At 39.0% G+C, this 15,113-nt stretch overlaps 1 protein-coding gene across 2 annotated transcripts in view; it reads left to right on the forward strand.

The window, feature by feature from the left end:
• The first annotated feature begins 1,008 nt into the window (after nucleotides 1-1,008).
• Nucleotides 1,009-15,113, forward strand: part of CEP85L (centrosomal protein 85 like) — a 130,526-nt gene continuing 116,421 nt past the window's right edge. For both annotated transcript variants that reach the window (XM_037128902.2, XM_037128908.2), the window contains exon 1: nucleotides 1,009-1,392. In XM_037128902.2, coding sequence (XP_036984797.2) covers nucleotides 1,320-1,392 — 73 coding nt within the window. In that variant the 5' untranslated portion in view covers nucleotides 1,009-1,319. The remainder of the gene's footprint in view (nucleotides 1,393-15,113) is intronic.

Here is a 15,113-nt window from a genome sequence, read left to right on the forward strand (position 1 = left end):
GATGTTTGAAGACAAATGTAAGGCCTTTGTTAGCAAACTTCCAAAATAGGGAAAAAACCTCATCGGACTCAAAGTCTGTTAAACGGAGGGGCTTGTTCGTGGCTTACCTCTGATTCATCTGACAGGAGCATAGTCCACCTCCTACAGTGTTCGACTAATATTTATGAAATAAACTTTTGTATCTAAGCGTTTCATTAGAATATTGTCAAAGAGAAGATTGGAAAATGCTGCACCCTTCTCAGGATACCTGCCCCTGCACTCCGGGTTCAGTTGAAGGGCGGGAACTGGCAAGGTGGGGAAAGAACGTGAGGGCATGAGTGGGTGGTAAAGCGAGTTACTCTCTCATTGCAAACCCTGGTGCCGTTTTGACTCCCTTTTAGTTGCTTGTCAGAAACAGTGGGCTACTGGATTAAAGTTTCCGGCCCCTCCTTGAACCTTCCAGGACTAACTACCCTTGGGTCTCTGCTTATAAGTGCGCATATCCTGGTGTTGTAGCTATTTTACCACCTGTCTCCCCCTACCGTGAATTTGCAAGGTGAAGAAAACGTCTTTTCATCCCTCAAAGTGATCTATAAACGTTGTTCGTGTGATGCACCATGAAGATTTTAAACTGAATCCCAGCTGAGGCAGGGAGTCCCTCAACCCTTCCCAGATTAGTCTTTATCTCAGCCACAGTGCTGCGAAGGCAGGTCTTCCAGGTCTCTCTCGAGAAGTGTCCCGCAGGGCCTCAGGGGCTGCCCAAGGGAGGAGGTTACTGAAAGATGGGGTGCCAGGCCACGTTACCACCTTCTCATATCGCAGGGCGCGGATACGGGGAAGGAAGGAAGGATACAGCTAGAAGGTCCTACCCAACCTTTCTCCACTAGCAAAGGAGAACCAAGCGAGTACACACCACGAGCCTTGCGCAGTCCCCGCCTCTCGCGCCGCGCATGTCTTATATAAGCGCCCCAGGCCACGCCCCGCAGGCTCCACCCTGCCCCGCCCAGCTGCGGAGGAGCTTCGCTCCGAGCCGCTGAGCCTAGGCTCAGCCGGGAACCAAGCCGCCGCCACCGCGGAGCCATCGCTTCCCCTCCCAGGCCTCAAGCCCAGCCGGCTCGGCTATGGCAGCAGCTGCAGCCGCAGCCGCCGCCGCGGCGAATCTAGCCAGTGTGCTTTCCCCTCGTCGCTGAGCAGCCGTTAACCAGCCGCCCCTCACGCCGGTGCCGCCGCGGCCCAGGCTCCGCACAAGTTTCCGCCGCCGAAGAAGCAGCAGGCGAAGGTGGGGGAGGACTAACGTGGGGAATCGGGCGTCCCTAGTCCACCCGGCCTTCTCGCCCGCGATGTGGGGGCGCTTTCTGGTCCCAGAGGCCGGCGGCCGGGACAGCCCGGGCAGAGTCCGCAGCTTCCCAGCGGGTAAGTAACGGGACCGTCCCCGGGCTGGGTTGGGGTCAAGGCCGACCTATGCGCTTCGGACCCCGACCGCTCCCCTCGCTCCCCAGGCCTGGCTTCCCCTAGCAGTCTACCCGACGCCGCCGCGCGACCGACCACCCGCAGCGTTTCCTCCGGGCTGCCGACACCCGGACCCTGCGGCTGACATCTGGCGCGCCACGTTCCCGGCCCTGTCCGCCTGCATCGCGACCCCCAGCCCCAACTTAAAGCTCTCGGGGACCTCTTCAAGTTGGGCTTTGTTGTCCATCTGCCTCTCTCTTCCTCGTGCGGAGTGTGGCTGACGTGGATAACCCGGCTCTCGGGGACCCGGGCGGGAAGGTCGCTGCGTCCGCGCTGCAGCGGCGGTGCGTCTTGGGGTGCGCCTCTGTGGGCCGCGGTCAGAATTCTGCGCCTACGCCTGCAGCCACTGCTTTCGGGCTCATTTGGGGGTGGGAGGGGACTGCTGGTGATGCCAACGCTGCAAGTGACCCCCGAGGGGACTTAAGCCCCACATTGGAACCAGGCCACCTCCCTGCAACCCTCTTCGGAGTAAGGGGATGGAGAGCGAATTGATCTTTGAACAACGAGGGTGTTAATCCATTTGCAATCCTTTGCCTCTCCCTTCCTCCTTCAAGAAAATTTTGGGATTTACCGCCTTGGGTGTAAGAAGGGAGATGTTTGTGTCCGACAGCCATTTCATGCCTGCATCGCTCGGAAGTTGGGTAGGAGCCACCAAATTTGGATAAATCTTACCCTAATTTGAGATGAAAAATAAAGCTAGGGTAGTCTGCGTCAAGTTGTTTCATGTTGACAGTTCTTCCAGGCACTTTAATCTTAATTGGATTTTGAACCTCTTTGAGAAGCTGAAAGTTATGTGAACTTTATCCAGGAAAAAACACTATATGTACATAAATTTTTTTCCTACTATTTTCGGTGGTTCTAGGACTCCTATTGAGTAACCTTGTTCCATAAGATGTTTGGGCTCCACTTGTGTAACTGACTTTTTTTGTATACATTTTTCGAAGCTATTTTCAAAGCAAAAAAGCGGAAGCAGCATTTGGAAGTGTTTTTTTTCCTTTTTTTTACTGGCAGTATTTTCAGCTATTTAAAAACTATCAGATATAAAATGTCAAATAATGAAGTTGCATAACAAATAGAAATTGTGTGTATATATATATATTCAAGATGTACAAGTTGATGTTTTCAGATATGTACATTGTGAAATGATCTCTAGAATCGTATTTAACATAGTTACCTTTTCTTTTGTGGGATGGGATGGAGTGTGTGGTGAGAACACTTAAGATTTGCCCTCTTAGCAAATTTCAATTTTACAATACAGTATTGTTAACTGTAGACACCACAGCTGTGTATTATATCTAGAGATACATATATATTTCAAAACCCATGGCTAGATTTGTCAAATAATTTTGTTAAATTAGGTCATGCAACACTTTTAGAAATAATAGTAAAAAAATATAAGTAGGGAATTATTTTCTCTAGAGTATATAGTATTTGTCCTAAGAAGAGGAGACAGTAGTTGAGAGGTTTTTGATGCTTAAGCCAAGGAACATGTATGAAGGACCCATGGACAAGGACAGCTGGGTGGGGATTGACTGTGGAAGGACGGTAGGCTGGGCAGGGGAGAGCAACGGATTTGGGGTAGTGGTGGGTGGGGTTGGGGAATTGGGACAACTGTAATTGAACAACGATAAAAAAAAAGTAAGTTCAGTGAGTGAGAAGACATTTCTTTATCCCTAAGTGACTAGAGGGAGTGGTTTCAATTATCTGTGCATATCAAAAGCCATCTGTAATGTCTTGGTAACTTAACCACTTACAATTTTTAATATTAGCAGGTTTGGAGGAATAATATCATCCAAAAATTGTATCCATTTTTCCATTGTTAGAACTATGAGATAAAAAATATCATAATGCTTAGAACATAAGTAAATGAAGCTTTGAGGCTATAGTGCAGTCTCTAAACCTTTGCTGTGGCAAAGAATGTAGTGGAAGAAGACTCTTCATAAATACTACCTAAATTTAAGGAATTTGGACAGATTTCTTTACAAAGCATATATTTTATCTTAGCTTTAATATGATAAACTGTTGGTAAGTCAGGACATGACTTTCCAATAAAATATTTTTCAGCCGTATACTGATAATTGATTACTTTTATAATTATAGTGATGAAGTTATTTATGTTCCTTTATTCTCTTCTTGAGTAAACAAATATTTGAAATTATTTTTATTTTGTTTAAAAATTACACATTACATGAAAAACTTTGTGTGGTTTTATTCACAAGTGAGCAGATGGTGAAGGTCAAGATAATGACCTCTGATTGATTCACGTAGGGATTTTTTTCCTTTCTGATAATTTGAAGAAAATTCATATTTTAAAAAGATCGTTCAGTATATCTTTTGATTAACTTGAGTGATTTTAGAACTTTTCTGAAAACAAAGGGAACAGTCTTCTAATTGGATTTATCAGTAATCATTTTGGTCCTCTGAGGGCCAGTGTGAAGGCAGACAAGTAAATAATTTCTGATATTAAGAGTTTATCTCAATATGTGGGTTAATTCTAGGTGTCCGAAACTGGATTGTTTATACAGATATGTAACTAGACTAAAGGGGAAAACCAAAGATAATATAGAACTAGTGTTCTAAAAAACTGGAGGAAACTTTTTTAAAGTAATGGCAGGAGAAACAAATAGGAATAAAAACATGTGTAGTTTGGAAGATACTATCCTTTGCTTTAGTATTTAAATTGGTTTTGACTTTATCAACACTTTTCAGCTTTATTGAGTAACTATTATAAGTGAGAATAAGGTAAATACTTTCTGATTTCTGTGAATCCCCCCCATGCATATTTTTTCTTTTGGGTTGGCAGGGTAATTAGAAAGCTAATTTTAAATATAACATGTGGTACGTTTTTGAGGCATTTGGTTGTGTGTGAGAATACCTTATTACTCAAAATGTATAATAATTTCAAATTTGGATATATGATGGATATATGTCCTTTAGGGGTTAAAAAGCTAGTATGATATAGTGATATTTGGGGTACTTATACTTAATTGTATTGAATTTGTTCCTTTTTATAAGTCATACTTTAAAATATTAGTATATTCAACCTAAAAATATTGGAGGTAGGATATGCCAGTTTAAAATGCGCTAAAAGTAAAACGTTACAGAAAACACTTACATGAGCTGAAGAAATGTTACTTTTTCAGTGCCTTCAGCTTTTAAATCTACCTCTTCCTAGTTGATGCATTGAAATAGGTAATAGAGATGTCATAATGGTAGGGGTAGTAACTGGTGTGATTGCATCAAATACTGAAATTTTCTGCTGCAGTTCTAATCAGGTGGGCCTAAAAGTACTCTGGTAACAATGAAACATAGCTCTCCTAAACTCAAGGGGACATGTTCTTTTATAATAAATAGGCATTTGTGGGTGAGGGGTCAATCTCAACTCTAGTGATGACTTTTGTGAAATGAACTTGATTAGTTACTGAAACTATCACTTCTTGGCCTGAATGAAGCTGATAAAATGAGTCCAGGCAATAAATGGTGAGTGGACAACCTCTTTTGTCATGTTGTGAATATTTCTGTATGTTGAGAAAGAAAGGCTTTACAGAGTCGTGGTTTTTCTGATTGGATGAAATGTGTTATATGTGTACTCTGAGAAGAAGATGATGATGTGAAGGTTCCTAGGTAGTATTTTATTGAGTGATAGCCTAATTACTTTTCTCAAATTGTGCATTAAAAAATGAAGTATGTGCCCTGGCTCGTGTGGCTCAGTGGATTGAGTGTAGCCTGTGAGCTGAGGGTTTGCTAGTTCGATTCCTGGTTGGGGCACTTGCCTGGGTTGGGGCAGGTTCCTCATTGGGGGTATATGGGGGTAGGGGGGTAACTAATCAAGGTAATTGGTGTGTCTTTTGAACATTGCTGTTTCTCTCCCTTTCTTTTTCCCTCTTTTCACCTCTCTTTAAAAGTAAATAAATAAAATCTTTTTAAAAAAATGAAGAATATGGTCATCTACATAATTTCTAAAACTACAATGAGACACTAATTATTATGACCACTTTAAGGATATTCATATTTTACACTGGCAAAATAATATTCTTAAAAAAGTGGAATTTATTGTATAAGGTCATTTATTTTAAGAACAAGAATGATTGTCATAAAAGAGAATATCAAATTGTTCTTTATGCCAATATTTTACTTCTACTTTCTATTTTTCTTTAATTAAAGAACCCATTGTTGTTACCTAGCATAGTGCTTGGCACATAAGCACTTGGTAAATGTTTGTGAGTCATAGGCTTGTACTGGACTCTAAGGATACATCACTGAACAAGAGAGACAAGGTCTCAGGTCTGTGGAAGCTTGCATTCTAGTGGGGATAAACAGTCTGTAAATAAACCACCACCAAGATAATTCAGCTAATGGTAAGTGTGACAAAGAAGAGGAAATAGGGTGAGGTGGAAGAGGGTGTGTAGAGAGGTCTGCTCTGAGTAGGCTGGCCAGGGAAGGCCTGTCCGAGAAGGTGACAGTACTGAGACCTGAATGATGAGAAGGAGCCAGACACGAGGGGAGGAGTGTTTAGGCAGAGGGGGTACAGAAACAGTTCCATGATGGGACTTTGGGGAGTTGGGGGAATGTCAAAGCCAGAGAGTCTGGAACATAGTAAGCAGGGATGTGAGGTGATGGGGCCCGATGACGGAAGGCAATGTGTGAAGTTTGGATTCTGTTCTGTGTGAGGGGAAACTACCTATGAAGGAATGAGGCGATGACTGATCATTCTTCCGCTCAGCGCACGTTGAGTGCCTACTACGAGACAGCCATTGTTTTATGTACTGGGGGAATGGAGAAGACATTCCTTATCCTTGGTGTTTAAAGATCTTGTCTGGCTTTTTTGAAGGGTGGGGTGTGGGTGGAGAAATTGTGGAGGGGCGGGGGAAAGAACAGCAATAGAGCCTTGGCTTGTGTAGCTCAGTGGATTGAGCGGGGGCCTGCGAACCAAACAACTGCAGTTTGATTCCCCGTCAGGGCACATGCCTGGGTTGCAGGCCAGTTCCAAGCAGGGGATGCACCAGAGGCAACCACACAATGATATTTCTCTCCCTCTCTCCTTCCCTTCCCCTCTAAAGATAAATAAAATAAAATAAAAAAAGAGCAGCAGTAGAGAAGTAGGTTAATAGGTCATTACAGTAATTAGGTGAGAGATGATGGCTTGGATTAGAGTGGTTAGATTGGATGTAGAGAGAAGAGAATGGGTTTGGAATATATTTGAGGAATAAAGCTGACTGAATTTACTGATAGTTTGGAGGTGGCAAATGAGGGAAAAGAGACTCAAAGATAGCATCTCAGTTTTGACTTCAGTAATTGTAATGGATAATGGTGACATTTTCTGGGGTGGGGAAGAGTGTGAGGAAGATAAGTGAAATCAAGTGTTCTATTTTGGCCATGTGAAGTTTGAGACGCTTTTATAGAGGTTCATGTGAGAGTTGAGTAGGAAGGTGGTTATACAGGTATTGAGCTCAGCAGGGAGATGGGAGAGGTGGAGGAAGGAATTTTGAGGGGTACCTGGGTACATTTGGTGTTTAAAGTAGATCACATGGAGAGGGTATAGAGAAGACGACAGCAGAGGATCAAGCCGTGGGACACAATGGTCTGGTCTTTAGGGGAAGAGGAGCCATCCAGAGAGATGGAGAAGGAGCAGCCCGAGAGGTAGGAGTAAAACCAGAAGAGTGCGGTGTTGCGGAAGAGAGGAGGCTGATGAAGGAAGGAGTGATCTCCCCAGTCCTGTCCTCTCGGAGGCCACTGGAGATGTCACAAAAGGATGGATCAATGCAGTGGCCAGTTTCAGTGAGAGACTCAAAGATTTAAAACTGGCAGAGATTAGAGATTCTCATATCCAGTCGTCTTACTTTATTGAGTAGACATTGATGTGTAAGTGCTCAGTAAATGTTGGATGGCTTTCCCTTGCCACTTCTCAAACTGGAGTGACCAGTTCTCTGGGTTTGCTTGGGACGCTCAGCTTTAACACTAGGCTAAGTGCCGCCTGGGGGGCCTTCCACTCGACAGTGGCTGAGCCTTGACTAGAGGACTGAATAGTGTAAAGGCATCTGAACTAGTGTAAGTTTTTCTTCTCATCTCAATAGATTTTCTCAGTCAGAGGAGCAGACTTTGGTATTTAGTTGTATTTCATGTTTTGTCCTAAGAATCTGACTCAAAATAGTACAGGTTTCCCTTGCTATTTGAAAGAAGAGCAAAGAAAAGCAAAGAAGAACAAAGAAAGGCAAAGAAGTTATAACCATTTATATGGAAAATTTGTTGTGTCCCCAAGCCCTCAAAATAACCAAACCATACCAAATAACACATAAAACCTAAAATAACATTAACATATGGGGAAAGCGGTGCCATTCTCCCTGCTCAGGGTGTACATTGCCTTTGTGATGGCTAACTACAGTGCAGACAAACACTGGAAGATGTTTTCGGTTTTCATCTTTTCTTGTAAAAGCAAAAACCCTCTCCAGATTTTTATTTGTTATTAAAAAGAAGTACATATAGTCCTCGATTTATTAAGATGGCTTATGTCCCAGTATAAAGCCAGCCCCAATAAATTGAAAGTATTTTAAGTTCAAAATGCATTTAATATCATAAATATCTTATATATATTAAATATAATATTTAATATCATAGCTTAGACTAGCCTAAACATGCTAAAACACTTACATTAGCAAATGAAGTTGGGCAAAATCATCTAACGCAAAGTTTTTTTATAATGAAGTGTGGGGTATTTTGTGTATGTATTATGCGTGATGCTTTTTCACCGTCATAAAGTCAGAGTTGTAGTTGAACCATTCATTGTAAGTGGAGGACTGTCTGTGCTAATGCAGGTCTTTCATAAAAGCCAAGTGGCATAAAGCAAACTTTTGAAAAGCAGGGGATACCCATACTTTTATAATTATTTTTGCTTCTTTTGTGATAAGTTGTTTTAAGACTTCACTAGGTAATGTTAATAATTTAAGTTGGTAAGAATTCAAATTTAAAGAGAATGAATTTAAGGTCAGGAATTTGTTTTATGTCATCTTTACATAGATGTCTAGAAGTAAATTTTGATTGATTGTTGTTGCTTTTCAGTACCGAAGTTCAGAGTTCTGAAATGAACTTCAGTTTTTATTTATCCTTCTTGGAAGATAATTGGATAAAGATTTGGACTACATTTCATACAAAGTTTAAAGTTTTTTAGGGGGTGGTTACATCACTCTTGCAGATGTGAAGAGTGTGTGTTTATTGATCATTAGAAATACAGTGTCTTGCCATGGCATTACTGAAGCTTTTCCCAAGGCTTTTCATTAATACTGACCATTCCATTTCATTTTAGGAATAATGTGCTGAAAAGTTTGACTAGAACTTAAGTTCTTTAATATTGGGGAGATATTTATAAATTTCCTCAACTTATTTTTGAGTGTTAGTTTTCAAACACTCTAGAATAAGTTGAAATTTAGACTACTGTTTGTCCTCATTAACTTAACACTAAAAATTAAAATGTATCAAGGACCTAAATATAAGACCTGAAACAATAAATTACATTAAAGAAAGTGTAGGTACTAGAGTTATGGATATTGGTCTTAAGTTTATAAGAGGGTCTGATAAATTTGACCCCGAAGGCAAAGGAAATCAGAGCTAATATAAATGAGTGGGTCTATATCAAACTGAAAAGCTTCTGCACAGTGAAAGAAACTGCTAACAATACAAAAAGACAACCAACCAAATGGGAGAAGATGCTTGCAAACAATATCTTTGACAAGGAATTAATATCTAAAAATACAGAGAACTCATACAACTCAATACCAGAAAAATCACAAATAATCCAATTAAAAATGAGCAGAGAACCTTAACAGACACTTCTCCCCAAAAGACATACAAATAGCCAACAGATGTATGGAAAGATGCTCGACAGCTATTGGGGAAATGCAAGTCAAAACTACAATGAGACACCACCTCACACCTATTAGAATGGCTTTTTATCAACAAGACAAGTAATGACAAGTGTTGGAGAGGATGTGGAGAAGAAGCAGCCCTCATTCACTGCTGGTGGGAATGTGAACTGGTAGAGCCACTGTGGAAAACAGTGTGGAGATTCCTCAAAAAATTAGGAATAGAGTTACCATAAGACCTAGCAACCCCTCTTCTGGGGATCTACCCTGGACATTTGAAAACCTTTATTGCAAAGGTGTATGCACTCCTCTGTACATTGCGGCATTATTCATGGTGGCCATGAAGCAACCAAAGTGCCCTTCGAGATGATTGCATAAAGGTGATGTGGTACATGCTCCTATATACAATGGAATACTAACCCAGCCATAAGAAAAGATGACATACTGGCATTTGTGACAACATGTCAGACAACATGGATGGATATGAGAATATCATCCTAAGCAAAATAAGTCAGACAGAAAGTCAAGAACCATATGATCTTCATATATGGGATATAAAACTGAAAGCAACAAATGATCAAACAAAAACTCCTAGACATGGGTGACACTGGTGGTTACCAGAGGGAAGGGGGTTGGGGAGGTAGTAAAGGGCACCGAGGGTCAGATATGTGTGACAGAAGAGGATTTGATTTCGGTGGTGGGCACACAATGCAGTACACAGATGATGTATCATGGAATTGTTCACTGAAAACATATGAGTATAATTTTATTAACCTGTGTCACCCCAATAAATTTAATAAAAACTAAAATTTTGTTTTAGTTTGTCCTGCAAATGTATTGTGTACATCAGTTAGATTCCTAATGTCAGAAAGTAAAACAGATGATTGAGGAAAACTTAGCCTGCTCTGCTTCCTTTGGCGGTCAATGGGTACATATAGAAAAGTAACACATTAGGTCTAACAACTCTATTATTTCGGAAAATTTATTTCCATTTTCTCCTGGGTACTGATAGTTCTTCTTTGTTTTGGCATAACTTGCTGCCATGTAGCATATTTTCTCTATCAGTTGATATTATTAAATAGTTACAGTCAAAAGCAAAGGTAAACCCCTCTGGAATACTACTTGGTATACTCCCTTATGCTTCTGGTGGTTTTCTTAAAAACTTAATAGTTTTTACTGTACCTTATTTTTCCAGTTTATAAACAAACAAAAGCTATGAGAGACTAAATTAAATACAAGGTCCTCATTCCACATAAAAACCTAAATACTCTTTGAATACCATATTTCATGTAACCAGATGATAGTACTCAGATGATAGTACTCTTTGGCTTATCACATGCAGAAATCAACAGGCATGGTAATTTTTTCATAGGAGGAGATAGTTTTATCTCTGTTGGTTGCTACCCTAACCCTCTTGAGTTCCTTGTTTCATATAATGAGTACTTGGTGAATATTTATTGGTTTAAATTCATACTTTTACTATGAAAGGTGAACCACTTATTTACTTATCTGATCATTGTTCTTAATTGAGGTCATTTAAACCTCAGCCTGAACAGACCTTAGTTTAAAGCTCTTTCTTGTTATACTAGAATTGAAAATAAGAAAATTCACAATCACATCTGAAGAATATAGTTTTGTACCTTTTGTTGTAACGTTTTTAAAATTACAGTAGTTAATGAATGAACTTCCAGATTTTTTAAAATTTAGAAAGCAAAGAATACTAGCTGTTGATTACTTATAATTCAGTTTAAATGCTTAAATGCAAGAAAGCCAATTCCAGTTTGACTGAGATATGTATAATTGATACATAACATTATATTAGTTTAAGGCATACAATATAATGACTTGATACATGTCTGTTACAAAATTATTATTACAGTAAGTTTAGTTAACATACATCACCGGACATAGTTAGAATTTTTTCTTATGATGAGAACTTTTAGGATTTACTCTTAGCAGCTTTCAAATATGTAATACAATATTATTAACTGTAGTCACCGTGCTGTAAACTAATCCTCAGAATTTATAACTGGCAGTATACTTTCTGACCACCTTTACCCATTTCCTACATCCCTTGTCCTTGGCAACCACCAGTCTGTTTTCATGAGTTCGTTTTCTTTTTTTTTTTTTAAGATTTTGCATTTAAGTATGCTTATATGGTATTTGTCTTGTCTGGAATAGTTAACTTAGCATAATGTCCTCAAGGTCCACCCATATTACCACAAATGACAGGATTTCCTTTTTTATGGCTGAATAATATTCCATTGTATACAAACACCATATTTTCTCCATTCATCCAGTGATGGAAACTTAGGTTGTTTCCATGTCTTGGCTGTTGTAAATAATGCAGTACAACATGGGTGCAATATCTTTTTGAGGTAGTGATTTTGTTATATATACTCTGAAGTGGGGATTGCTGGATCATGTATGCGGTAGTTCTATTAGGTCTTTTTGGAAAAAACAAAAAAGACCCCTCCTCACCAGAGGATGTTGGTTTATTGGTTTCAGAAGGAGAGGAGGGAATAGGGGGAGAAAGAGAAACAGACACATTAATGTGAGAGAGAAACAACGATTGGTTGCTTCCCATACAGGCCCTGACTGGGGTTGAACCCACAACTTAGGTATGTGTCCTGACTGGAAATCGAACCATTTGGTGTATGGCGATGATGCTCCAACTGACTGAGCTCCCTGGCCAGGGCTATTTTTAGTTTGTTGAGGAGCCTTCATGCTGTTTTCCACTGTGGCTATGTCAGTTTACAGTTCCGTCAACAATGTGCAGAGATTTTCTTTTCTTTACATCCTTGCCAATATTTGTTATTACATTCTCATAATAGCTATTCTGACAAGTGTGAGGTGATGTCTTATTGTGGTTTTGATTTGCATTTCCCTGATGATTAGTGATATTGAGCACTTTTCATGTACCTGATGGCTATTTGTATGTTTTTGAAAAATATATCTGTTCAAAAACTCTGCCCAAATTTTAATAGGATTTTTTGTTGGTTTTTTTGCTGTTGTGAGTTGTTTACATATTTTTTGGATATTAACCCCTTATCGGATATGTAATTTACAGGTATTTTCTCCCATTCCATAGGTTGCCTTTTCATTTTTTTTTTTATTGTTTTTTTCTGTGCAGAAGCTTTTTAGTGTGAAACTTGTTTGTCTTTGTTTTTGGTGTCAAATAAAAAAAATCATTGTCAAAACTGATGGCAAGGAGCTTACATCATGTGTTTTCTTTAAGGACTTTCATGGTTTCAGGTCTGCTGTTCAAGTTTTTACTCCATTTTGAGTTGATTTTTGTGTGTGGTGTAAGGCAGAGGTTCAGTTTCATTGTTTTGCATGTGCCTGTCCAGTTTTCCTAACACCTTGTGTTGCGGGGACTATCCTTTCTCCATTGTATATTCTATGCACCTTTGTAGTAAATTAATTGACCACTATGTATGGGTTTATTTCTGGGCCCTTTGCTTTGTTCCATTGCACTGTGTCTATTTTTATGCCTGGTACTTTTTAAAAATATCTTTCCAGATTCATTTAATTATCACAATAACGCTATAAAATAGGTATAGCATTTTTTCTCCTTTTAGATATGAAGAAACTGAGGCACAGGTTGGTTGAGTTACTCAAGAGCTCATGACTAATAAGTGGTGATATAGAACTTGAACCCAAGCAGCCTGATTTCACAGTCCACAGTCTTTTCCACTGAGCTATTCTATTAACTCTATAATAAAAGAAAATAATTAAGACTATTGGAGTCAGTTACTCCAGAGAGAGAAACAGAGAAACAGCACTGAAATGGAATGGAGAACTAAGATAAAGAAAGTAGATATCCCTATATTAAGTTTCTTCCATCATAGCTGGATATTCTCCAGTGTTGTACACGATTTCCTGTTTTTTTTTGTAGTTACTATTAATATAAATATTTTAAAATGTGTTTTAATGTTCTGTTAAATTTTTTATTGCCTTTTTTGTATTTTGACACTACTAGACATTGTTTTTCCCATATTAAGAATTTTGGTCATAAACTCCTCAAACCATTTATAATTATTGGTATATTTTTAGCTGCTTTGGAAATATTTACTGATCTTTAAATAGATAACTTAAAAGCATACTAGCTCAAGGGATCGTTTAAAATCTCTTGGATTTAAAAATAAACAAACAACAACAACCAGGAAAAACCCTTGCCTTCTTCTAAATGGGAGAATATTTTTTAGATCTAATTATAAGTCTTACAAAATTTTAATTTTATACCACGGACATTTATTGGGCCCTCAGTGGTAATAATGACTACGTTTATTGAGACCCTGCCTAACTACGCAGCTCTGGGTTAGAGACTAAAAAAAGAGAGAAAAAGTTGTCTTTCAGTTTTCCCAGTTTGGTTTTGGAGAAGAAAGTCATGTACATATGGGTTAATTTAATTTAGTGAATGCTGTTACAGAATTTTGAATGATATATTGGGAGAGCACATGGTAGCAGTCATTTAATGCCACCTGGAAGAATCAGAAAACATTTAGAGCAAGTTAATTCTGTACGGGAACTCTTAAAGAGAGTAGAGAAGGTAAATAGCTTGGGATCACAAAAGAACCTAGTCTATTTAGAGGTACTGATTAGGTTTGTGTGGCCGGAGAGATTGTAGGAGAGCTGGAATGGGGGAGGTAGGGGTTACAAAGTATTAGAAAATGAAGCTGTTAATTGGTGTAGAACTTTTCCAGACTTAATGAGTTTGACTTAAAGTGCAATAAGGAACCCACGGACCTATGTAAGCAGGAGAATGACCTAAATATATTTGATTTTAAGAAGATAATTCTATAGTAGGGGCAGAGGCTGGCTCTGGTAGAGTTAGTCCAGCCGGAGATCTTTGCGTCAATCCAGCCAAAAGGTATGATCTGTGACTGGGGGGTGGAGGGAGGGGATCTCATTCATCAGTGCTTCTGAAATGGACTGAAAAGTTATAGAAACTGATTTAGATGTATGAGTCAGTTAAGAGATTTGTTGTTTTGTATTCTCTGGGTTTATTTTTTTGTTGTATTAGTTGTATGTTAATTTCTATTGATGGTAGAATCAGGCAGTTAGAGGCCACGGTTCTGAACTTCGTGTAGAAGTACTGTGTACTTGCTAATATTTGAAAGATATTAAAATGTGAGGTACGGGCGTCCTATGTCATATATGGGTTAGTGTGCTTTGAATATTTTCTGTTTTGTTCTATTCTCTTCTACTTAAAAAGGTTGGTTTCAATCTACTGAATGGGAAATAACCTGCATTTTGAAAAACACTGTAATTTGTACTCATGATTTGTAGTATATATTCAGCTTTTAATGTAAAAGTGTTAATCTCCTTTGTCAGTGGTCTTATTTTTATTTTCTTTTGGTTTAGAGTTGTCATTAAAAATGAGATTAGTTGCTATTTTAAGTTTAGTTACAGGTACATTTAAAAAGCTTCAGAAAGAAAATAAAATACAACAGATTACTTCTTTTCTCATGTAATTGTCCAATATTTTCAGTGTGAATTTTTAAAATGAGTTATCCTGGGGCATTCAGTAGTCTGTGTTAAAGAATTGAAATTGATATTAAAAATGTAAAGTACCGCTTCCAAAGAGAAGTGTGAATGTACGCTGTCTTGGGATCTCTGCTACTCTTACAGAAGTGCTCTTTGTTCTAGAGATAACCGATTTTACAGTCGTTCAGTTGCTTTAACACGATCGGACCAGGTAAGACTTTAGTTGTCAGAGGTCACTGAACTTTATTTTTTTTCAAGTGCACAGCACATACCACCCTG

Source organism: Artibeus jamaicensis, unplaced genomic scaffold, assembly GCF_021234435.1.
Source record: "Artibeus jamaicensis isolate MK-2021 breed Jamaican fruit bat unplaced genomic scaffold, CSHL_Jam_final contig_387, whole genome shotgun sequence".
In the NCBI taxonomy this organism is placed as follows: domain Eukaryota; kingdom Metazoa; phylum Chordata; class Mammalia; order Chiroptera; family Phyllostomidae; genus Artibeus; species Artibeus jamaicensis.